Here is a 24,969-nt window from a genome sequence, read left to right as displayed (position 1 = left end):
ATGGCCAGAGAGTTCTGCTGGGACCAGTTCAGAGCCTGAGTTAGGTTCCTGCTGTGATCCACCCTCCTGAGAGTCCTACGTCTATTCACAGACCCAAGCTAGGCAATCAAAGTTAATATCTAAAATTCTGCTATTTACATTATTTCACTGCCTGCCCTTTTCCTTGTCCAAAGTTACTCAGCAGTTTTTTCTTTGCAGAGAATGACTAATGCCAACCTGGCAAGTCCTATCTCAATGCTCTAGCTATGTAACCTTCCGTCTCTTACTGCTCAAAGTCACTGGATGAGGAGCACTTGACCCAGGATAGGTGTTAAAATAAATGTAAAGGAAAGCTCTTTAAAGAAAACAAACACTTGAGTTGCATTGAACAAATGCACAGTTAGGAGTCTTTGTATGTGATGGCTGCAGGTCTTCATTTGCCAGCCAGGTCTCAGCTGGTCCGATGGAGAATATTTCGAGTGGTGTTCTATCCTGTGAAATTGTTGTCAGAAGTGGTTTTGTGGGAAGACCTAGAGGAGGAAAAAGGCTGGAGAAAGCAAGACAGACTGGGTCCTCTTTGAGGAGGAATCTAAAGAGCAAATCATTCTTGAGAGCTTTGCAGGGTGATGGTTTAAATATGTTGATTTCTTTTGTCCTAGTGTGCTGCTTCCACATAGCTGCTTTGTCATGCATGTCATGCAAAGAGAAAATCATCTGCATGGTCTTGTAAGTATGAAAGGCTTTGGCATGATGCATTTACATAATAGAATCCGTGCAGTCGCAGTGTGCATCGTGCACCCAGGCAAGGAAGGAGTGCCATCTACAGTAACACAATGCATTGCTAAAGGGTCCTCTGTGATTGTGTTCTTTACTGAACCGTTCATCTGATGCCTTCTGCTGTAATGTACCCTCCTTGGTGAGAAATTAATCCTTTGTGCCAAATTCAACTCTCAGTTACATGATTCAAATTGAAAATCAACACTAGCTTCAGTGGAGTTAGCCCAGATTGATCCCAGGATTACTAAGAATAGATTTGATTTATGTAAATAGCTTAGTGTCAGGTACGTTCTAGTGCCAAACACTTTCCAAACAGAAGGATAAGTAAGACCTTTTCATTGGAATAGGAAGGATCATTTTTTCACTTTGATGCCTTACTTAGAAAGAAAGAGGTATCAATCAGCAAGGAAGAAGACACATTTTGCATTTCTTGAGAACCAGCAAATGTTTTGGGCCTGAGAAAAGCATCACAGTGGTCAAGCAGGGAGTGTGAAGAGCTGGTCCTCCCTCCCTCAGGTGTTGCACATAAGTAAAGCTGGTTGCTGCCCATCACCCTCACAGCTGTTGGCTCCTGTCAAAGGAAGCCTGGCTTCTTTGCAGGAATGTTCTTAGTAAAACAAGAGAGGCATTAGCAGAAGAAGACGACAAGGAAGTTTTCACACACATTAGTTCACCATATGTTTGGCTCTAGGCTGTAGTTTCAGACCTTTGTAACTCCTCATTTATTATTTTCAAGGTTAAAATTCTGAAAAACCATGGTTTCAGATAGCTAGGGACCATAATATTCATGGTAAATCCTACCTACCAGAAACAGAGTAATCTTTTTATTCTCCTCTCCTCTCCTCTCCTCTCCCCTCCTCTCCTCTCCTCTCCTCTCCCCTCCTCTCCTCTCCTCTCCTCTCCTCTCCTCTCCCCTCCTCTCCCCTCCCCTCCCCTCCCCTCCCCTCCCCTCCCCTCCCCTCCCCTCCCCTCCCCTCCCCTCCCCTCCCCTCCCCTCCCCTCCCCTCCCCTCCCCTCCCCTCCCTTTTCCTCTTTTCCCTGTTTGAGGGATGTGCAGACTGTTACAATCCCCATCTCTTCTGTTCCCTGGCCATTATTTCAGTCTTCCTTGCTCTGTATGGGAGTGACCAGGAGTAATACCAACAGTTGCTCAGAATAAGCTTCTCTCCACTGGTGATTTTGTGCTAATTAGGAGGGGGAAGGGGAGCTGGGTCTGTACCAATGGGCTCTGGGTTTCAGCCAGGATCAGTGCCTTGCAGCAAGAGAAAGTAGAGGACTCAGAATGTTTCCTCTGTGTGCGGCAGAGCAATTTGCCTTACTTGGCTTCGTCTTCTCCAGCCCCCAACTCCAGAGGAAATGGGAAAATGAATTCCACTCTCAGTGCCCAATCTGCAAGAGATGTGACATGTCTCAGTCCTGGGCTGAAACTGATGTGACACATGTTTCCCTGATGCAGGCAGGTTTTGGATCTGGCCCAGGGCTGTTCTAATCAAATGTGGTTTCCAGAGAGAGGGCTGCTTTTCAAACTGAGCATACTCTGGGACGCAGGGTGGTGTGTACCATTACCAGCAGCGAAACCAGCAGTTCTCAAAGTGTGAATCACACACATTCAAATCTCAAACACCTTTGACTCCCTTCAGAGTTCTGTAGCCTAAACCCAGCAACACCTCTCTTGGGAAGTTTTGTGGGTTTTTTTCATCCATTTTTACTAAGGGTCAAGTCAGTCTTCCCCTAATCAAGTCAATATTTCCCTATAGTTATCTTTTCAAGTTAGTGGTTGATGCAGTCCCTCTATGATTTTTGTATGTTTGAGAAAGGTGGGGAAACATGTAGGGATCTGTGTCAGGTAGACTGTGAGACCCAGCCAGTTCTGCTGCAGCCCGTGCTACAGTTATGTATGTGTTACAGCACCTACTACAGGGTCCTGGCCTCTAAAAATTATTGCAAGAGAAACATTACCATGTAATAATGAAAACTGAAGATCCCTGAGCTATGTAGATAGAGGGAAAACAAACACATACACAGACACACACACATATATATATGTATATATATGTTTCAAAGCACCCAGAGACTTGAATTCTGTAAGCTTCTTGCCTGTACAAGCGTAAATTGGAAGAAACAGCCCACCAGTCTGAGAGAGTTATGCCACTGTAAAATGGCAATGGTGTGAGGGAGAAATTGGACTTAGAACCCTTCATTACAAATAAGAGGTAATAAATAAAGATTTCCCGAGGTTTCAGATTGCACTCCTGCCTCCTATTCTATGGAATAATGAAATTTCAAATCTGGATTACAGTACTGTTCTCTAGATCCAGTAATATTACATTTAACTCTGAGTGATTTAATGACTGTTCAGTGGTGATTTTGGTTTCAGGTGAAGTAGTATTGGCCCCCAGCAATGCCTTAGGCTAAAAGCATCATATGTTAGCAAAAAACATTAACCTGCCCCTCAAACCTCCTCATTATTGCACTTATAGTTCTGTCAACCAATCTATGAGCTACTGGAGTATTAACAGAGGGGGGTTTATTGTTATTTTTATATTTTATTGAATATAAAAAGAAAATATACTGGGAAAAATACATGCAAGATATTACCAGATATAAATTCTAGCCAGATGGGTAATTTTCCACCTCACAATGTCTGCCATATTATGAGAATAAAGTTTTGATCAGAAAACAAGATGAGTTAACATGTTTATTCAGATACTGAATTAAAAAGTGAATTAATTAGAGAAGTAAATATTCATCTGGCTTCTGAAGTCATCTGCAGACTTGGTTACATGAGATTCCTAAGGGTGCAGATTTCTTATTTGGAAAGATTTTGGTCAATCATTGAGATACTGATTGAGTGTAGTAAAGTGCCCCTTTCATTTTTACCCTTAAGCTTTTCTTTGCTTAACAGCATCTATATTTCTCAAAAGAAGTTGATAGAAGAATTTGTAGTGTCAGTTGCTCCCTTTCTTTTCCCAGTTGCTGGGGCTGGATGCAGGGAATGCTGCAATGCCTAGTGCATACAGGCTCTCTTTCTCACTGCATTTGTTGGCAACTGCTCTGCAGAAGAAACCTTCTGAGGCTGATGTTTAGTCCAGTTCTCAAAAGGAGCAGCCCCTGTGTAGGAGTGAGGAGTTCCTGGCATGACAGAAGTGCCAGCCCTGTTGTCAGCCTGGGCACTGGTGGGACTCTGCAGCTTGGCTGTCTCAAGGATGGAGAAGCTGCTCTGCTGCCTCCTGTAGCTGAACATGCGGGAATGTAGACTATACAGAAAGTTCTCCAAGGTCATGGAGGTGAATGTCCTCTTGAGGAAAGAAATGCATTTCCTCTCTCTGAGGAAGAGAAAGGAGGGTATTTCCTAGTGCAACTTTCCCCAGCTGCCCCAAAGAGACACCAGGGCCTGGACACTCTGAGGAAGTATTTCTAAGCCCCAGAAATGTTTTTCCAGATGCTAGCTCTGATTTCTTTCTTACTGCTTCCTGAATATTCAAAGCCAACATTTCTTGTCCTGTTCTCAAGGTGTTTGCAATGCTTCCCCACTGCTGATATTTTGCACAGCTCTAGTGACAGCAGTTTGATGAAGTTAATTTGTATCATCTTTAGGAAGAAGTGAAGCTCCTGCTGGGGTGCTAACAGCTTAAGGATCATAAAGCAAAACTTCCTGTTGTGGAAAGGCATAGGCTGGAGTTCACCAAGACTCCCGGCTTCACCTACTTGATGTAGTTCTTGTTTCTGGCTGCTGAGTTGTTTCCCACCATCATCTCAGGAGCAGGGGAATTTGGGAATGAACATCATGAGAAGTGTTGGCCTGGAAATCAAGTGTTGAGCATCAAGAAGTCCAATACTTACATAATCCAAATTAAACTTCTTGACTGACCAGCAGATGTTTGCACCATTGCTCTGCCAAGCTGGCTTCTCATGCTGCCACCCATGAGCTTAGGGCCATGAAGAGCATGGTGGAGACACTCAGTTGACTCCACAGATCCCTCAAATTATGCTCACAAGGAAGATGGCTACAGACACAGTTGCATGGTCTCCTGTCAGACTAGATTAAGTCTGGAGGAGCAACTGTTTCTTGATCTTTCTGTGTGATGAGGCCTGATGAGAGTTCAGGATCTGAGTGTAGGACTTAATGGCTTGAACTGTGGTTTGCTGTGCCCCACAGACTCTTGCATGCTCAAAGGCCAATGCACTTGGTGTGGGATGAGGTTTCCAAGTATGGGAAGCCCATGGCATGCCCTTTTGAAAAGGGCATTCAGACTGAGGTGTTCTTTAGATGTTTCTGAAATGTGAGTCTTGGTGAGACAGACTGTCTGACCTATTGAGGGCATTAAACCCCCAGCTCTCTCTCCTGTTCTTACCCTCCATTTATCTTATGCATCACATTCATTTTATTTAGGACTTCTGTCACTGCTGCAGTGGTGGACTTAGCCAGTATTGAAACAGCCATGCAGACATGCCCTTTAATCCACTCTTGTATAGTACCCCTGTAAAAACCTTACATTAAAGATTTTAGATTTAAATGCTGCTATTGTCCCATTCTGTGTTATTTTAGCCAGGAACGTTTCTGGGGAGAAGAACTTCCCTCTTGGCAAGCCCCACCTCACACTACATTCATTTTCCCTAAAGTTTGGCCCACCATATTTTGGTCTTCACCAGTGGTTTTAGATCCAAAGTTCCTTCTGTGGTTTCAAAGCCTCAGACTGAAGGTGAAAACACAGAGCTCAGCTGTTTATATACAAAATCAAATATGTAGGCACTCTGATGAAATAAGACCCAACCTGGATTTCCACTGGGTATTAGCATAACTCACATTCATTCTTTTTGACTGGGAACATTAAAAAGCCCCCCAACACAAAGCAGCCCAAGGGCTTTGAAAAGCCCTATGTTTTAAATACCACAGATGACAACTGCAATGATTCAAAAAAGTGAATCAATTTATCATTAGCCATTAATTACCAAATAACTCTATTTTCTCCTTATGCTTCATGTAGCTTAGACTTTTGCATAATTAGGATGAAAAATGGAGACAGAGTGAGTCCTGCATTTAAATGACATAAAATCAGTATTCACTCAGAAAACTGGTAAAGATTTTTGAAAGGACAAGACGTTTAGCAGGGTAACATCAGGGAAAGAGCAAACAATCAGGCAGGCAAGCTTTGGTATCTTTTTAACAGAGAGAAACTTGTCACAGGACAGTTTTAAGTTGTAGGCAACTGCAGTGTTCTGTTTTGTCAACTGTTTTTACACAAAGCTCCAAACATTGTAAAAATCTGTTTTCCTTCACACCTAGCATCGCTATGAGCTATATTGTAACCACATTCACAGTGTGTTAGAGCCTGCCTCGGGGTTCCTTCGCAGCAGGTTTCAGCTGGAATGATTCTTTTTGTTTTTTATAATAATCACTCCATTCAAATGGAACAATCAGTATAAAAAAATTATCACAAGCCATCTTGGATAGAAAAATCTTGCCACAATAAACATGCTGAATGTTTTACAATAAGACATCAAAAATGGTGATCGAGGCTGGAAAACTGCTTAGAGCCACACTTAGGATTATGCCTGTTACAGTATTGCTTGACATTTGGTAGTGAAAGAGCATCAATTCCCAGTCATGACAGCTGAGGCAGGGACTTAGTCATAGTTGTCTTCAAAGCAGACACTGTGAACTGCCCTCCCCCTTCAGGGACAGTCTGTGTGCCTGCTGGGGACCCCCAGACAAAGCCCCCAGCCCCATGGGCCAGCACACGGCGGCTGCAGTGCTGGACATGCAGACCCTGCGCACTCTGCCCAGGCACTGGCTGTGCCCCAGGCTGCCTGGTCCTTCTCAGGAGGAAGCCTGAGCATGGGTGTTTTGGAGGAGGATCAAGCAGAGAAATGTGGGACACACCGGTGAGCGACAGCAGCTTCTGGCAAGGCTGCACCCACTCTGTCTCTTGGTGCTGGGCGCTGGCAGCTGAATACCTTTTGTGACAACTCAATTAGCTGTGAAAAAAGCACAACAGCATTAGGATATTATGCTGATTATTGCTTACCTCTCAAAGGAGTTTGTCATTTTCCATCATCTCTGGGTGGAACACATTACCCCTCTCTTCTTCATTCTGACTCCATTCTTCTGAGCATGGTTGTGTCCTTCTGCAAATCTTCACCTGCCCACCTTCTCAACTGGCATGGCAGTGTGCCTACCTTGCTCTTTTTCATATTTGTCTTTTTCTGAGTCAGGAAATGCTAAAAGGGAACTTTAATGCCTTGGAACAACCTGTGTGTCAAACAAATCAGTGTGTGTGCCAAGAACTGAGCAATGCCCTCAGAGCCCTCAGGGCTTTGGCTCCTGAGGGGGTGTTCCACAGCAGGTTACCCTCAGAAGGTGAGCAGAAGAGGAGGTGAAGATTGATACAGACCAAAACTGATGTTTGCAGGTCTCAGTCTGACCCAGAGCTCCACTGGGGCCACAGCTTCTCTGTGCTCACAAGTGTTGAAAACATTAACGCTTGAGGTACAGCTCTTGCACCAAAGTTTCTCTGTTCTTAATCAGGCAACAGACTGCAGAAATAGGGCCATTTGCAGGATTAGCATTGCAGGTGGGATCTCTGAGGGGATTACCTTTTAGGTGACCTGCTCTGAAGAGAAGCCTTGTTGATGGATAAATGGAGAAAAGAAGGGAGGCTGCAGATAGCCACATTTCCCAATAAGTTTGGGGAGCTGACAAGGACAGCAGAGAGAGGTTTCACACTCCTTTAAAGACAGTTAGGTATAGTCCTGCAGGACATACAGATGTAGGTTTCTTTCCTCCTAACTGACTGAATTTTCCCCTAGTGTCCTGCCGGGAGTGCTCCCAGCCTTCTGAGGGGGCCTGGGTCTCAAGGTGCCTGCTGCGGCCACTGCTGTGTGTTCTGCAGAGGGTGTGACTGAGCTGTGTGTTAGAACACTAGCTGTGACTCGTTTGGCTGTATACTAGAAACCTCTGTATTTGTGTTTCTAGCCACTTCCTAATTTCTAGATTTTTTCTGTATCCAATGTTTGGCTGGTAGGAGGGTGTGCAGGGGAGAGGCATTGTGTCCTTACCTTGTGGCTTTTGGGATGGAGTGGGAGCCTCTGCCTCCATGCCTTGCACATCCTGCCTGGGTGACAGTACTGGAAACTTCAGGGAACTTCCAAGACCCTTGCAGGACCAGTCTGGGCTAAAAGGAAAGGCAACCAGGGCCAGGACAGGATATAGGAAATGTGCAGTGGTGTTTGTGAAGTCAGAACATATGCCTGAACAGAGAGAGAGACAGCACTTGGATACCACAGTAAGAAAAGGAAGTAGGAACTACTCAGCAAAGTTGAATACATGGTTTTTATGCCAAGTGAGTCTTTGATAATCTTCAGCATCTGTTCAGCATCTTTGATTAAAGCCTGGTCCTCAGATGTGATTCATCCCTCCCTTGTGCAAGGTGTTCCCCAGTGGCATTGTCCTGAGCAAGGAGAGGAGCTTTGTCAGTCACCCTCTGGATCTGGAGAAGCTGAAAGTGGCATGTCTTTGCCTTAGTGACCACTTTCTGTCTTCTTGCTAAGCTTTACCATGGAGCTGTTAGTCGTCCAAAGCTCTGTGTAAGAGGCACAGGGTCTCTTTCATCGCAGAAGTGTTTTTTCCACTGCTACTTGTTCCTGGTTTCTCTAGGGCTGATGTAAATACCTCTACAAACAGGTTTTGCTAAGTGTATTTCTTAATGAAGTAGTGTCTGATACTAGATTATTCTTCAAAGGTTAGTGGTGGACTGCACCAATGTGTGAACTTTGTGCCTGCATTTGGCAGCCAATTGATTTAAGTATTAATTACATGGTGCCTAAAGTCCAAGTGTGGCCCTTTTAGGCACAGCAGGATCCTGTGTTGTGCCTGCAAGGCAGTCTCGTAGCCATGTCTGGACTCCCCTTTGGATGTTTCTATCAAAATAAAGATATGGATGCCAACAGGAATGGCTTTATTCCTGCTCTTTGTATTAGAGACATCTGAGCATTACGGGATCCCTCAGTCCTGGCTTCTTCAGTGTTCCCATATCAGGCACAAGTTGTGTTTCTGCTGATGCAGTGTCTTCTGAGTTGTCTCCTGGTGTAGATTGCTGTGTGTTTCACAGGAAAGCAGATAAATGATACCAAGTCATTGAGCTTATAAGTAGCATGCTGGCAACCCGCCACCAAAATATAAATACATTAAATGTACTGAAGGAATGTTCATTCTGTTGTTTAGCCTTGGATATGCCCCAGTTAGGTAAATTTAATCTTCTTGAGGGTTGTTGTGTTGCAGCTGAATGAGATAGGCCATTATCTTAATACTGATCTTTCTGTCATTCAGTATTCATGTTCTAGCATTCATGGTGTGAAGTGTGCTTGCTGCAGAGCAGTCCTAGAACTGTTTTCCAAAGGAGATGAAGGTGCATAGGGGATCTGTTAGCACCTTGCAAGTTTTGACCCTCTAGGTGTTTCTTCTGCAGCTCCTTCCAAAACCCCCATCTGTGCCTCTGCTGCTGTTGAGGTTGGGACAAAGCTCTTGATGACTCCAGGGTGAGCAGGGGCCAGTGTTAATCAACAGACCCAAAGCGACGGATTGCGTTAAAGATGAGACTCTTCATTGTTTTCCACTGGTGCTGGGTCAGACCCTCCAAATGTGATCCTACAGCATTAATGCTTGTGACTAATCCCACTGAAACCTAGGGAGCTGCTCCCATGTGTAAGCACTACCAAATCCAGTGTGCAGTGTCAATAAGCACTCTGCAACAGTTTAGCTCTTCTCTTGGTTGTACAACGAAAGGAAGGGATGAGGCAAGAAAAGGGAAGGAAAGGGAACACATGAGCAGAGAAATTCTGAGCTGAATTCTGATTGTGAAGAGCAGTGATGTTCCATACAGAATGCAAGTACTTAAAAAAAAATAAGACATCAGCTGTGTGTTCTACACATAAGAAAATGTTATTTTATTGAATGGAGAGATATATATGTTTTACCTATCACATCTGAACTAATCAGTGTAGGCTTTTAGAAGAAATCTGTAATTAGTCTGAGCACATCATTAGTTAGATGTAAAATGAATGATATTGCTCCATTTTATTACCTCTAGTGATATAGCCATTTGTATCATAAATTCATTGACCTCATCTTAAATGATCAATTCTGTAAGACAGACTTGATTCATTAATTCTTAAGTGACATTTTTTTCTCCTCCACTAATTTTCTTGTTGTTGTAGAGACTGTTTTTCTGCCTTTTAGTATGGTATTGTGAGGTGTCATATTACCTGAATATGAATCCCACATTTTTATACCTTTTTTCTTAACTAAGCAGCACAGACTGATTGCTTATGTATGTAAAAAGAATGAGAGAAAAAACAAAAGAAAATTATGAGATACATGAATATAGAAGATGGCCATTTTTCACTGATATTGTAACTTCAACACTTTGAGATATTGCATGAAATCAATGAGATAATTATTGAATATTTGGTCTATGCAGGGTATTCAGAGGAACAGGTTTGCTGCCTTTAATTTTTCTGGCTTTAATTAGTTTTATCTAGTGATAAAATATACAGAAGGGTCTGTGATCAATATGTGAGTGATGCAGAGTTTCTTGTTCCTCAGCAAATTATTGAAAACTGGAGAAATCAGTAGAGAATTTGCAAACAGGATTTCTAAATATTTTACCAAGGAAGAGAAAATATTTGTTTAGCCAGGAGAGACACAGGAGCCCACTGGAGATAAACAAATCAATACAACAATAATACAGTGGAGTGTTTCAGTGAATTTTTCAAATGCTGAGTAATAAAATTAAATTAGTAGAAAAGATGCCACAATTTTTTTGCGGGGCTGTATTTCCCTTTCAGTCCCTTTAATTAAGGTCATGGACGGGGCTCTTCCTAGAAAGATAAGGAGACTCATATTTCTCAGGCACTTCTTTGGCAGCAGGTTTACAAGGTGGTTTACTTCCTTGTCCCAAAGGAAGGGCAAGTCTTCACTGCAGCTGCATCTGGAGTCCTGCTCCATCTCTTTCTGCAGACACCTCTGAGGCCACTCTTCTCCTTGTCTTTCCACTGCAAATAGATGGTGATAGGCCATGGTGGGCTTCATCCTTCCTCAGCCTGCCTCAGGAGCTGTCTGGGAGCTCCTAGTATCTCTTTGTACAGCTCCTGGGGTACCTGTGGAGACCCTCTGCATCTTTGCCAGCCCTTAGGGCAAGAGCATACTCTGCAAGCAGAAGCAGGAGTGTGGTGGAGTGCATCCTGATTCCATACATGCAAAATAGATAGCATTTTGTGGCTACAGCAGTGAGCTCTTGCTCAGAAATTACTTTAAGGTAAATTCAGCAGCTCCACTGAGTTAAACAGTATCCTATTAACCTCATGGTGTAGACTCACAAATTCCTCTTTTGTCTCCTTTGAAAGTAGTGGCAAGCCAGAAAATTTCAGGAGGTTGATTATAGGATGGTTCCATCATATGTGCCGATGTGCCAGGTGGGTGGCAAAACCCACACCCATGCCAAATATACTGGATGGTTCGGTACCACTGCTGTGTGTTTGCAGTATTTGCAGCACAAGCTCCAGGGCTGTCTGTGATGGCCACTGAACCTTCCTGTGGGGAGCAGATGGGAGAGCTGATACCTGATAAAATCCAGGAGCTATTGGAAGTGGGATTGTCCCCTCTGCCCTGCTTGTTGCACTCCTGCTTTCCCATCTGCCCCACGCTTGGAGGGGATGCATGCGTCATGGCAGTGCAGGCATTTATCTCAACAGTTCTGTGTGTTTGACAGCCTTTTTGTGCACCTATTTTAGGGTGTGACACCATCACTGTGTGTTCAATGCAGGGCTAGACTTGTTTGCACCGGGAAATTTCCTTTCTTGCCACGAGGCACCATGCTGGAAATACAGCCTTGCTGATGCCACATGTGCCGAGCAGCGCCAGCAGCCCCTCTGCTTTATCTCATGGAGCACAATGTCTGTATGCCCAAGCTACAAATCTGGGTCCTGCATTCACAAACTTCAGGGCTGACTTAGGGGTTGCTGCTTCTCAACGGATTATTTAGCTTGATTTAAATGCTGGGATAAAAGAGAGGGAGTGTGTGCACATGTGTGTGTGTGAATGGGGAGGGGAGCAGGAAGGAAACAAACAGCGACCTGACAGGATAGCCAAAAGGTCCAGGAGTTAAATGGGCTAATAGCCATAGCACAGAGTTGTGTGTGTCTATACATTAAAGATATATTACTGAAAACTCAAGAATGTTGCCACTGTTTATATTAAAGGAAAGCTGAGAGTTAAATGAGATGGGTAATTAGATGCCCAGCATATGTTGTTTTGAATTGTTTATATGGCCAATAGTTATTAAAATTAATTATCCTTTTAATGCAGTCTTTTCACAACCATAGTCTTCTTTGGGGGTTTTTTGTGTATTTTTTCCTTTGTACAAAAGATAGAGTCATTTCAAAACAAGTTAATATGGGCTATTTGGAAAAGGCAGAGCAAACAATACCAGGATATATTATGACATGGTCATAGGCTCAACATGCTGATAGGAAGCACCAAAAATCTCTGTCAGTGGAGTATTTTGAGAACTAATGTAAATGACAAAAATGGAGGGGGTTTGTGTGTGTAAAATTCTGTCAAAAAAGTGAGGCACTGAAAAATCTGACATCTGTTTATCTGTTTATAGCTATGGCAAGATTACTCATATTAATTCTTGTTTAAAATGCCATATGAAGGAAAGGCATTTGTGCAAACAAGAGTCATATTTGAATTGTAGATCATGTCTTCACCATCTGTGAGAGCTGTTGGTGTTGCAAAATTAATGTGTTAATGAAATCACAATAATTTCTCTGAAGTAATGGATTCTGAAGCCTAGAATGACTATTTTTTGAACTTTGGTGTCTAGTGGTTTACAACTGGGAAAACCTTTCACAGCTTAATTAGTTCTGCGGCCTTATTTAAAAAAAAAAATTGGCTGTGCCCTTACCACACCAATAGCAACACAAAAAAAGGATTAAATGGAAAGCAGAGAAACAAAACAAAATTGAGCCTGCAATGCAAACTTTTTGCTGTAGTATTTGAAAAGTTGCTAAAAAGGTCCTTGCTTGCCAAGAAGTTTTACTCAAAGTGACTCGTACACAAGAGTGGGCAAACAACTCAGAAAATAATTCCAGCTTGCTGAAACATCACAAATTGGGACTATTCGAACCTTACACAAATATCCTGACTTTTTCCAAGATTCAGCTTGGAATGAAGGGCAAAGAATCAATGATGCTTTTTGCTTTGTGATGCCATTTTGAAATATCACACTCTTTCCAACTTATTATTTGATACCCTTAGTAGAATACTAAATGTTACTGTGTGCTGCAGTTTAGCAGAAAATGGTTTGTGTTCATTTCCTGCAATTTTCTGAGTCCTTTTCCAGTTCTCACAGTCCTTGTGTAGTATGGCATCTCAGATGGCACAGGCGTGCTTAGATTACCACCAAGGAGTAATCACAGCCATACTCATATGGACTTTGCATACTTACATATGCGTGTTATAACAGTTTATGCCAGCTGAGGATTCTTCTCTGTGCTTTGGGTTTAAGACATATAAGGCATCATATAAGGTAGAACTGAGATCATGAGAGCCAGAAAAGGGAGTGGCATTCACTTCATTAATATGTTGGAGGAAAAAAAAAAGGTGCAGTTTTCACAAATGTAACTTCTTTTTTTCCTGTTAGAAAAATAATGTATTTAGCAACTGAAAAATTACTTTTAAAATAACACTATGAAGAGAAGATTGCTTTTCTTACCTGATTTGATTTTATTACTGTGTTGTAGGTATGTGACTGGTGTAAGCACATAAGACACACAAAAGAGTATCTGGATTTTGGGGACGGGGAAAGAAGGCTTCAGTTCTGCAGTGCAAAATGTCTCAATCAGTACAAAATGGACATTTTCTACAAAGAGACACAGGCCAATCTTCCAGCTGGACTGTGCAGTACATTACATCCTCCAGTCGAAAATAAAGCAGAAGGCACTGGGGTGCAGCTGCTGACTCCAGATTCTTGGAATATACCGCTAGCAGATGCTCGGAGAAAAGCCCCATCCCCAGCGTCTGCAGCTGGCCAAATTCAAGGCCCTGGACCATCAGCGTCTACCACTGCCTCTCCGTCTGACACTGCCAACTGCTCTGTCACTAAAATCCCCACGCCAGTTCCCAAACCTATTCCCATCAGTGAGAATCCAAATATTCCACCAGTTTCTGTCCAGCCACCTGCTAGCATTGTGCCTCCAATTGGTGTCCCTCCTCGCAGTCCTCCCATGGTGATGACAAACCGTGGGCCAGTTCCTCTGCCCATATTCATGGAACAGCAAATTATGCAGCAAATCCGTCCACCATTTATTCGTGGGCCACCTCACCATGCCTCAAATCCTAACAGCCCTCTGTCCAATCCAATGATTCCTGGAATTGGTCCCCCACCAGGTGGTCCCAGGAATATGGGTCCCACCTCCAGCCCCATGCACAGGCCAATGCTTTCCCCCCATATCCATCCCCCCACAACACCTACCATGCCTGGGAATCCTCCTGGCTTGTTGCCGCCTCCCCCTCCCGGAGCTCCTTTGCCCAGCCTTCCCTTCCCCCCTGTCAGCATGATGCCAAATGGTCCTATGCCTATGCCACAGATGATGAACTTTGGATTGCCATCCCTTGCCCCACTGGTGCCACCCCCAACTCTACTAGTGCCATATCCTGTCATTGTCCCTTTGCCCGTTCCCATCCCCATTCCCATCCCCATCCCTCACATCAACGACTCCAAACCCCCCAATGGCTTCTCCAGCAATGGCGAAAGCTTCATTCCGAGTACCTCCAGCGAGACGCCTGGGGCAAAGCCAACCAATAGCTCTTCATCCCCTCGAGAGTCAAAGCAAGGATCATCCAAATCCTCTGACTCATCACCGAGCTGCTCAGGCCAGTCCCTTAATCAAGCGAAAGTGCTTCAGGAGCACAGTAAAAATGAAGTTGTTGATTTGACTGTCAGACCTAGTAGTCCAGCGAACAGTAAATTTGGTTTCCCCAGTGTGCTACAGGGTCCACAGGACGGTGTGATAGACCTAACAGTAGGCCACCGGTCTAGGCTGCACAATGTCATCCACAGGGCTCTACATGCCCAAGTGAAAGTTGAACGTGAACCTAACAGTGTTGTAAATTTGGCTTTTGGTAGCTCGGACAAAAGGAACTGCAGTGACTGCAGGGACAACTGCAGCCCGGTTGACTCAAAAACGTTACCGTGCAGTGACGGAGCTCACTGCTGTCCCGTCTCCTTGGCCTCTGGCACGCCAGGACTGGAAGCTGGCGCAGCGGTGTGCAACGTCATTGTGAATGGCACAAAGAGCACAGAGGGTTCCAAGAACCCGGAGCCGCCCCAGGAGCCGAAAAAGCCGCAGTCCCCGGAGGAGCTGGCGGTGAGCGAGCTGGAGTCCGTTAAGGAGAACAACTGTGCGTCGAACTGCCACCTTGAGGGAGATGCTGGCAAGAAGACTGGAGAGGAGCCCCTGGCTGGGGGAGACAAACAGGACCCAAACCTTAACAATCCAGCAGACGAGGACCATGCATATGCTTTGAGGATGCTGCCCAAGACAGGTTGCGTGATCCAGCCTGTGCCAAAACCAGCAGAAAAGACTGCTATTGCGCCGTGCATTATCTCAACGCCAATGCTCAGCACAGGGCCAGAGGATCTGGAGCCACCATTGAAAAGGAGGTGTCTCCGAATTCGAAATCAGAATAAGTAAAGGTTTGTGTAATCACTACTGCCTTCTGTGTGAATAGAATTAAGTATTTTCAGGTATGAGGTCAAACTCATCTGGATGTAGCCTTTATGAAACAGAAAGATACAAATTCCATTTATGAGCACTTTCAGAAAACTATTGTTATTTGTGTTGTAGTATTGTTTTTTGTGCTGTATTGCATCTGTACTTGTCAGTACTCCATTCATCAGCAGCCTCATTACACTTTTGCTCACAGAACATATCATGATGGTTCTGGCTGTGAAGTTATTGTGCTGTGTATGTCAAAGTCAGTGGTTTTCTGCCTAGAATATGGTACAGGTCTGGGCCATTAATCTGCTTACTTATTCCAGCTGAGTTACACAGCAACTCAAGCCTTCACGATGACTGAAATTGCCCTGCAGCATAGCATAGAGCTGGATGACCCAGCAGTTTCCTGCTCAGATCAATGGACTTAGCAAATGGCCACCTCCAACCATCTTACTTTGGTCTGCCTCCAGACTGCACCCTGGTTTTCCACTGAGCTGTTCTCTAGAGACTGAACTCCTCTCCATGAGCTTTCCTTTCTGGTGTATTGGTGCTTAGGGACTGCTGTCTATTTGGGACCTGCCCACTATAGCTTGTTGCAGCAAAACCTCTGCCTTGAGGCTTTACTGCCTTACCTGAGGTAAGTCTCCCACCTTAGAAAAGCAGCTGAGATTTGCCCCAGCCCTGTGCTTGCTATATGTTTGTGGCTCCTGGTAGGGCTGCAAAGCAAGGCGGAGATATGGGTAACTTCACCAACCCCCCATGGCTTGTCCAAGGACAGTGCTCCAGATGCAGAAACCTCTCATCCTTCGTTTCCAATTTCCAGCCTACTGAATCCCTCTGATAGTGTAGCATCTTTGTAAAACTTAATTTACTATGTGTCTGATGCTTGTAAAACTCTTAGTTTACTATGTGTCTGATGCTTCAAACCTGTGAGCGAGAAACTCTCTAACGAATCTTTCCTGTCTGACCATGCAAGAACAGCTCTGGCAGCCACTCTCGTACCACCTAAGCTGGGACAAAAGCCCCTCCGCAGCTACACACCCCACACTCACACAATCAGACCGGGTTTCCTCACTGGCTTGACCCCAGGTTTTCCATAGCAGAGTTCTTAGCTATCCCAAGCATTAAAATAATTTCATCATGGTGCAATAAATAAATAACAAAACAACAGCTTGAGCTGATGCCTTTGAGTAGGGATCCAGAACAAAGGAATCCTTGGGCTTTTTTACCTTGTATACCCTCACAGTCTAATCACAGGAAAGTCTGGGGGTTGTTGGGAGTGTCTGGTCCTTTGTCCTTTGTTATGGAAAGGATCAATGTCCATTCCCATCCTCTTGCATGGTGTTCAGGCTTGGGCTCCTGTCCCTCCCTGGAGATCAACCTGCAGCTGGCACTGCAGCTGCACACTGTGCTACCTGCACTGAATATGTTCCTTAACAAAACTAATGTAATGGGATTTATTTAGATTCACAAGCACGGAGAGCTTCTTTCAGGAAAAGGGGAAATGGTGGGTGTTGCAAGAAATCTGTTCGGCAGTAAAATACTGATGCTTTGCCAGATGTGGCTTGGTGACATGCCAGATTTCATTACAATCCGTGGAATATTCTGTAGCCTCCAGTAAATCCCTGTCCTTGGTAGCACAAATAGTGACTGCAGTGGTGTTTGGCACCTACAGCCACAGATAGCAGCAGCAGGCTGTGTAATCTGGGCCATTGCAGTATCTCCCTGCTCCATCAGTGTGGGCTAATTGCACCATCAAAGGTACATAGTGTAGCCAGGACTCCCTTCTCATTTGTTAACACTGTATTCCCTGTGCTGGTTGCAGGGCTGGAAACATCTCTTCCCTTGATCACCAACAGCATTTATTTACTTTCTTTGGTGGAACACAACCATTATTCTTTGCTCTCAGCATGTGCTGACACATATAAAAGATACACTAATAAAAAGAGGACAACTATCACGTTCTCAGTCTAGTAATCAGCATATACAGTAACTTTTAAGTCAAATTAATATTTAAATTCTTTACACACTCGTAGGTCCCATTAGTGGGGATCCCCCTACATGCCCCTGAGGTATGGAATGTATGTCCTCCAGCAGCAGTATCTTTATTGCAAACCCCAGTGTTACCTTTGGAGCTTGAAAGATTCCCTTCATAAATGTATGCATGCTTCTACCTAGGGGTAGTGATTTGATCTAGTGAGAAGGCCACTGTTTAGTTGTATCCTTTTTATTAAATTTTAGGAGAGCCATGGTTAACCCTTCTTTTCCCACCTCGCTGAAGCTCCTCATAGCTGCTTATTTCAAGACAGTGCTAGAAGACTTGCACATTTATGTGTTTACTCCGTAGTCAAAGACAGGCTGGTTCTCAGCATCTATTTCTGCGTGCCTGGACTATCCACGCTGCAGCCATGCTGCCTCTTCAAGGTCCCAGTCCCAAGAGGAGTTTAGTATCATTCAAAGCCAGAGCCTAAACCCTCAGAGAGAGTTCTGGCTTCACCCAGTTGTGTATTTTTGCCTGTTGACATGATTATTCATGACATCACTTCACAGATAGTATTTGAGCAAGAAAGTTGGCAAACTGAACAAGCTGCATTGGAAAGACAAGGATTCTTTATCATTCAGTTACTGTCCTCAGCCCTTTGTATTCTCTAAATGTTAATAACTGCCACTGTGATTATCCTCAGGAATAGCGATTTCCCCTTTCATCCTGAGTTTTTCATATTTCTTTGCCTCAGTGTAAGGGTTGTCTTACAGGAAACTTTTCAGGTTGCCAGGCAAGATTAATCTGACCCAATACAGACATCAGTAACAAAGATGCAGCTGAACTAATTGTCTAAACTCTCTTTAACGTAGAGAAGCAGGCACTTCAAAGAGACAGCTGAGCTCATCCCAGAGTCAACAGCTAAGACAGTTCAGATGAATTGTGCCCTAGGAGTGCCTATTTTTGCCTGTAATGAGGTAAACTTAGGGTGACTGGCACAGACCTAGAAGTCCACATAGACACTGGAAGTTAAGAAGCCCAGCCTAGGTGTCTGCCGTACCCCTGGGGCTTGTGCAGTAGCACAGCACAGCATGGTGATGGTTATTAGTCTTCATCCACCCCACCCCGTTCCTCCAGAAAAAGAAAAGTAGCCTCTGTGCAGAAGATATGGGACACCAGGGTCCTCATGTTCTCCAAGGGAAAGAGGATACTCCAAATCTGCAGAAGTAACCATCTCATTCCAGTGGGTACCTCAGTGAAATGTGGGTGGGTTTTGAGCATCTCAAGGCACGCACGAGTGATTTGTGCAGCTCTGATGATTGATTTGAGGTGAGGACTCTGTGGTTTCATGCAGAGCCCTTCTTTTGCTATTTCAGCATTGCTGGTCACAACCGGTCTAGGGGAGCAAAAGGGCTTTACCTTAGATTTCTGCCCTCCCTGCCTGTGAGAACTGAGCAGGGCTCAGAGCCTCTCTGTCTGTGCAGAGGGGGCAACAGGGAGAGGAGAGCATCAGTGTAGCCTCTTGCACCTGCAGCCCTGACCTCTGCCACGCCCATGGGTTAGTTCCTTCTGCCCAGGTCGGGAAGCAGGGAGATAAAACCCTTCTTCTGCAGTCCAGTTGTGGGGAGGATACCTTAAGAGAGACTCCAACCTCATAGAAATTCTAATAAATTAGAAAGAGGATAGAAGCTGCACGAACAAATGTGTTGATTTGGGCCTTGGAGGTTTGTATTGATAGCACTGGCCACACTAACCTGGGAGAAAAAAAGTCCAGACAGTTGTTTTTTTCTCTCTTGCTTCTCACCTACTTGAATTGGAAAATCTGAACATATTGCCATAATGTGCAACTTTTCCCGGATTTTATTTCCCATCAAATTGTGTGACAAGAAGGAAATTAGCCAAATATTTTTACGCTAGAGTCCTGGACAGACAGATTGAATTCATGTAACAGCAACATGGACTCTCTAAAAAGGAATCAGTGCAAGCGTGACCTTTTTGGGAAAGTTGCCAATTTCTGAATTATTTAATGTACCAATTACTTGATTATTGAAAGTGCTAATCAGCAACATAATCCTTGATGTTAAAGTTTAGTTTCTCCATCAGGATGTGGACTGTCAAGCTGTTCTAACTTGATGCAATTTGAAAAACTATCAAAAGATGTCTCAGTGCCAAAGTCCTGCTATGATAAAGGAATGAAGCTAGGAAGAGTATTCTGTTGAGTGTTATATTTTCAAGTTTGAGCAATGTGAGTTTCTAAAATTAGCAGTGTTAGTGTTGCCTGCCTACATGCTTTATGCCCTGGCGGGATCAGTTTTAACCCGCCAGCTTTGATGTCAATGTTTCCTAAAACAAAGAAATGAAAACACTGAGGTCTGCTTGGATTTAACATGATAGTTATGTTAAACTAAATGAGAAAATGAAGTGGCACATACTAAACCCACAACTAGCTTCTGTGTGTGCATATGTGTGTGTGTTGGGTAATCCTGTGTTGGGGACAGAGGGGTCAGGAAAGGAAGCAGTTCTTCTGCTTGTGAGAGCAGAATTTCTTCCAGAAGTAATGGAAATAATAGGTGTATGGCCACCTACAGAGCCAACCTGTATGTCCCAGGGTCAGCATCTGCTATGTGAAAGGCCCAAACCTTCAGCTGTCTAGTCCATGCATTGTACTCATAAAAATACACAGCATGCAGAACACTCCGTTCAGAGCAGAAGTTATATCCTACTTTGAGCTCCTCTGCCCATAATGGTCCAGCACAAGATTTCCTGCTGTGGTCTGGGTGTTCCTGAGGCAAGGGGCATAGCTATTAAGCTCCTTTTTTTTAACCTTAGAGATTTTATCTCTCATCTGTCACTGTGGTATCTATCTACCAACATCTTTCTTACCTCTGCCCCGCTTGCTATGATCAGGACAAAATTTGACCTTAAAGATATACTTGAATACAGTTTTTCTATATTTGAACACATTTCTATGCTAGTCATCTTTGTTGACATGGTACTACGGGCCAGAGCCTTAGCTAATTTTAACTGGATATAGTTCCACTGGTGCCAAACTAATTTAAATCAGCAGAGTAATTGGACTCATACACTTAACACCTACTCTTCTGCTTCAGAAGTTTTCCTTCACCTGGCTTCTTATGAGCCTACAGAAATTTTCCATTTATCCAGAAGGGGAGAGGAGAGACTTTTAACACCACAAAGCCTTAAACACATTTGCTTGGAACTGAAGCTTTGCCCTTGAGAGCTGCCTGACTCTAGCAGTGTGATCTTATGTTTCAAAATTGCCTGTATACCTTCTCAGGTGCATTAAATCAGAAAAAGGATTTCCCAGGGAAAAAAAAAAAAGGAAAGAAAAGAAAAAAAAAGGTTCTCAAAATAGTGAAGTATAAAATGACATACTTCCAGGGTAGCTTTCAGCTCCCACATCTTGCTGCCGGGGTGTGGGAGTGCTAACTTCCGTCTCAGTGGCAGTAAATAGCAGGCTCGTGGTACGCTGCCATAGATCACTGCACGCTCTTTGAATCAAAGGAGCAAGTGCTGATTTCTGATGGGCTCCTCCTGCTTTTCTATAAAACCTCCTGGGGTGCATGTTTCAAATATGAAATCTGATTCTTGAACTCAGTTTAGAAAATAACTACACCTGGTCTGATTTGTAAAGGTAATACGTATCTAGGACTGTTGGCAAACAAAACACACGACCAGAACTTGACAGCCAAAAAAGGCATAGCTCAATTGACAGACCCACAGAAATCTGAAGAACCTATGACACCTACAGACTGTAGTCTACCTGACAGCTCCCAGGACCTCAGACCACTGATTTCAGAGAAAATTTTGGTGCTTACTTGCCATTTTTAGTTTTAATTGTCTTATGAAATTAAAATAATTTGAACTGAAGTAAGCACCATGCATTCCCTAAGCTGGTACAACCCACATTCATATTGAAACAATGAGTTGCTCATAATTCTTTGCCAGGCTTTAAAGACTGATCAGGCACTGCCATATGTATAAGGTCTAAAATTCTCCCCTTATTTAAGTTGGTTCAAAGTGGGTTTGGCTGCACTGAAAAGTGTTAAGTGTGAAACAGCCCTATGGGGAGACTTGAGCTCTTCATCAGCCTGTCCTTGTGCTGTCAAGCTATCGAAGTCAGTGGTGTAGGGAAATTTTATGGGGGTGGGGAGGAAAGCACAACTCATAATTAAATACAGAGTCCCTAACAACAAAGACCACAGTAAAACAGACTCTTGTAAAAACACTTGTGAAAATATAATCTAGACATCGATTGCCTTGACATGCAGGGGCCAAGATGCTGGACGGTATGTGTCTGATTGCCACTGAAATCTGATGAGGAGCTAAGCACCTCACAGCCTTTGTGAAGCTTGACCCTGAAACACCATGGCCAACCTCAGTGCGGAGCAGTGAGCTCTGAACAACTGTGAGAAGCTTATAACTTACTTAACAGAATTACAAGCAATACCTGAAAGTGGGAAAGAAAGGAGCAAAACACTTCTGAGGACTGTGGTTGTAAAAAAGTTGGACATACACAAGCAATGAGCCATAGCTTTTAAGATAAAATTAAATTATTGTTTAAAAAAAACACAGTGGAAGATTGAAGCACAGTAGAAATAAAGCTCTTTAAGCAAGAAGTCGGGAGGAAATCAGACAGTGGCAAGCAAGACTTTCTGAAGTAATTTTTGTTTCCAGATTACTTGCTGTCTCCTGTTGGTCCCATAAAGGTAAGCATGTTTCTGGGTGCCTCCACTAGTCAAAGCCTCACAGCTGAGACCTACTAATCACGACCTTATTTACATTATTTTGTTAATGAGCTGCAGTGCACTCGCAGGACTGAAAGTTGTCTTTGGAAACATGTGTGATCATCTCGTGAGAGCCATGAATTGGAGTAACCTCTAACATTCTGCAGAACCCTCAACTATTTAATGTTTGCTTCTACCATGAAAATTACAGCTGATTAAATATCTGGGCTTAATCCTGCTCAGTACTGTGTGCACTCAGCGCTTGGTGCCTCTAATGCAAGTTGAAGGCCCTCGGCACGTTACAGATCGAGGTCCTGCCTCCGACTCCTTTGCGTGGCTTTGCTTCCCCAGACACAACTTTGGTATTTGAAGAGAATGGTATTCCTGTACAACATGTGTCTCAATTTGTAATGATATCCGCCCTGCAGCTGGCCTGCTTTTCCAAGTGTTTCTGAAACATTGCTGCCTTAAATTCGAGCCAACCTTCAATAACAAATTATCTAAAGGCAAGGAGGCTGAACTGCATTTGCTGAGAGGACACCCATACTCCCTGCTGTGCTCCATCTTCCAGTCCCAGTTTTGGACTTTCATGCTGTGTAATGTAATCATCTTCTATGAAGGCAGATATTAAAAAAAAAATTAAGAAATAAGGGGGTTTGGGACTGGGTAGTGTTGAGTGACATAACTATGGAATTCTGACCTCTCTGGAAAGATCTGTATCCCATCATCAGGTGATTGATATTGAAACCTATGGTTAAAGCAATTTTCAGCTATTTATTTGGAGCCCACGTGGTTAAGTGCAAAACTTTATGTTGTCTGCTTATGCTCCAAATATTTATAAAGTTTCATGAACCACTTGTGCTGCCACTTCTAAGTTCCTTATTCAAAAAGAGGAGAAAAAAAATCCTTTCCCACAGGAATGCTCCAATTGAGAGAATCTTGAACATGACTAGAAAGGATACATGACAAAGTCACTGAAAATTTGAATTCTGACCCTAAATTTGAAAGATCAGTTAAAATGCCAATTTAGTTTTATTTGAGGCAGTTTGCCAATTATTGCTGAAATGGTCATCTTGGTGGTAAAAGCATTGTTCCTGTCTTCTAGGGTTGAGAAATAGATAAAATCTAAAGCACTGTTTGGGCCCAAAGCAGGCTTTTCAGTGCCCAATTCAGTGCTGAGGATAAGGGAGATGCCCTAAGGTGCCTGACACTGTACTGAGGTCTATGCCAGGTCTCACCCACTTGCTCCTTATGTGTTCTGGATGAGCTTTTCCTCTTCTTTCTCCCACAAGATAATCCACATGACATTTTTGCCACCTGAGCATGCCCCCTTGCTTTTGGATGAGTCTGTATCTGCGCTTGTTTAGACTTGAAAAGAACCAGAACAAGAGCTGTGAAAACCAGGGAGAAACCCCATGAGGACAGTGCCAAGCACACAGTCCTGGATGGTTATGGACAATGGAGTTGTTCATGGGAAAATGTCGATTTCTTCCTGATACAGGATGTTGAAACTTTTCACTAAGAAGGTTCATTGCTGCTTCAGAAAGTTTTGTTATTGTAATTGTTATAATTTTGTGGCCCACAATGACATTTAAGGTTAAAAAGCCAGGCCTAGGTGTAGCCCAGGTGAGGATGAGAACTCTCTTAGGGAGGTACAGACTATGGCTCAGCAAGACACCCATCCTCACCATCCTCCTTACCACTACCAACAGTTAAACTGCCTTTCTCTGGCTATTTAACAAGGAAATTGAGAAGAATCTTAGAATAGTGGTTTAGGCCCACTGCTGAAATACAAGTTACTATTCTGATTCAGACAAAATCGGAGGTTTAAAGAAGGGTTATCACATCACAGTGGTTGCCTGTTTTCAGGAAAGGAGAGTAGAAACTGTCTGGATTTGGTTTACCTTCTATTTCAGTTTTTCAGTTTAGGTTTTTTTTTTGTTGTTGTTTGTTTGTTTGGTTCAGTTTGGTTTTTTGGTTTGGATTTTTTTTTGGGAGGTGTCTTGTGGTTGGGTTTTTTTTTTTGGGGGGGGGGGCAGGTTGGTTGCTTTTTGTTATTTTTTTAAAAAATACCTTGCAAAATGTCAACTTTATCCCCGCTTAGAATGGGAGAATTTGTTGAAAATGTGGCTGTTTTTTTTTCAGAGGAAAATCATATTTTCTGCCACATCAGCACACCAGTGGGGCAAAGCACACTACTTACAAGGCTGGCAAACACATTGATGCTGCACTAACTGGAGGAGACTGGGCTGCTTTGCTGTTGTGGAGATATACTCAATTACAATCAGGACTGGCCCTGGCAGGCTCTCCTGTAGGAGATTTCAATCTTCTGTAGAGATTGAAATCTCTACTTTCAATGTAGAGATTAGAAGTCCAAAACCATGATGGCATTTTCCTCTTTGCATGATCCATGTAGATACCTCAGAATGCCCCAAAATATAAACCAGAGACTGCCCTCCATCAGTAATAGCCTGGAGAAAATGGTGCAACAATTCATAGAGCTGGGAGTGTCTTTACCATTTCTTCTGCCTAGGTATAGAAAGCAAATCCCAGGGCTCTTCCCCAATGCATTCCCTAAAGTCACAATGTTTGCTCAGATTGCAGCTCATGTTTCAGTAGAAGGGAGAGCCTGAGTTCCACAGGTGACCCAAAGCTGAGGAGCATCTTTAGCTAGCAAGGTCAGAGCAGAAGGAAATCACTATC

The 24,969-nt window shown here is 43.6% G+C and overlaps 1 protein-coding gene across 1 annotated transcript in view; it reads left to right on the top strand.

The window, feature by feature from the left end:
• The window catches only part of SOBP (sine oculis binding protein homolog), a 112,155-nt gene that overhangs the window by 84,175 nt on the left and 3,011 nt on the right, over positions 1–24,969 (top strand). Inside the window, exon 6 of the mRNA XM_053974326.1 lies at positions 13,561–15,515. Within this exon, the coding sequence (XP_053830301.1) occupies positions 13,561–15,513 (1,953 nt within the window). The 3' untranslated portion in view covers positions 15,514–15,515. The remainder of the gene's footprint in view (positions 1–13,560; positions 15,516–24,969) is intronic.

The sequence above is a fragment of the Vidua macroura genome, chromosome 3, assembly GCF_024509145.1.
Source record: "Vidua macroura isolate BioBank_ID:100142 chromosome 3, ASM2450914v1, whole genome shotgun sequence".
Taxonomy (NCBI): domain Eukaryota; kingdom Metazoa; phylum Chordata; class Aves; order Passeriformes; family Viduidae; genus Vidua; species Vidua macroura.
The sequence above is the reverse complement of the archived record's forward strand: the minus strand, read 5'-3'. Positions and strand labels throughout refer to the sequence as shown.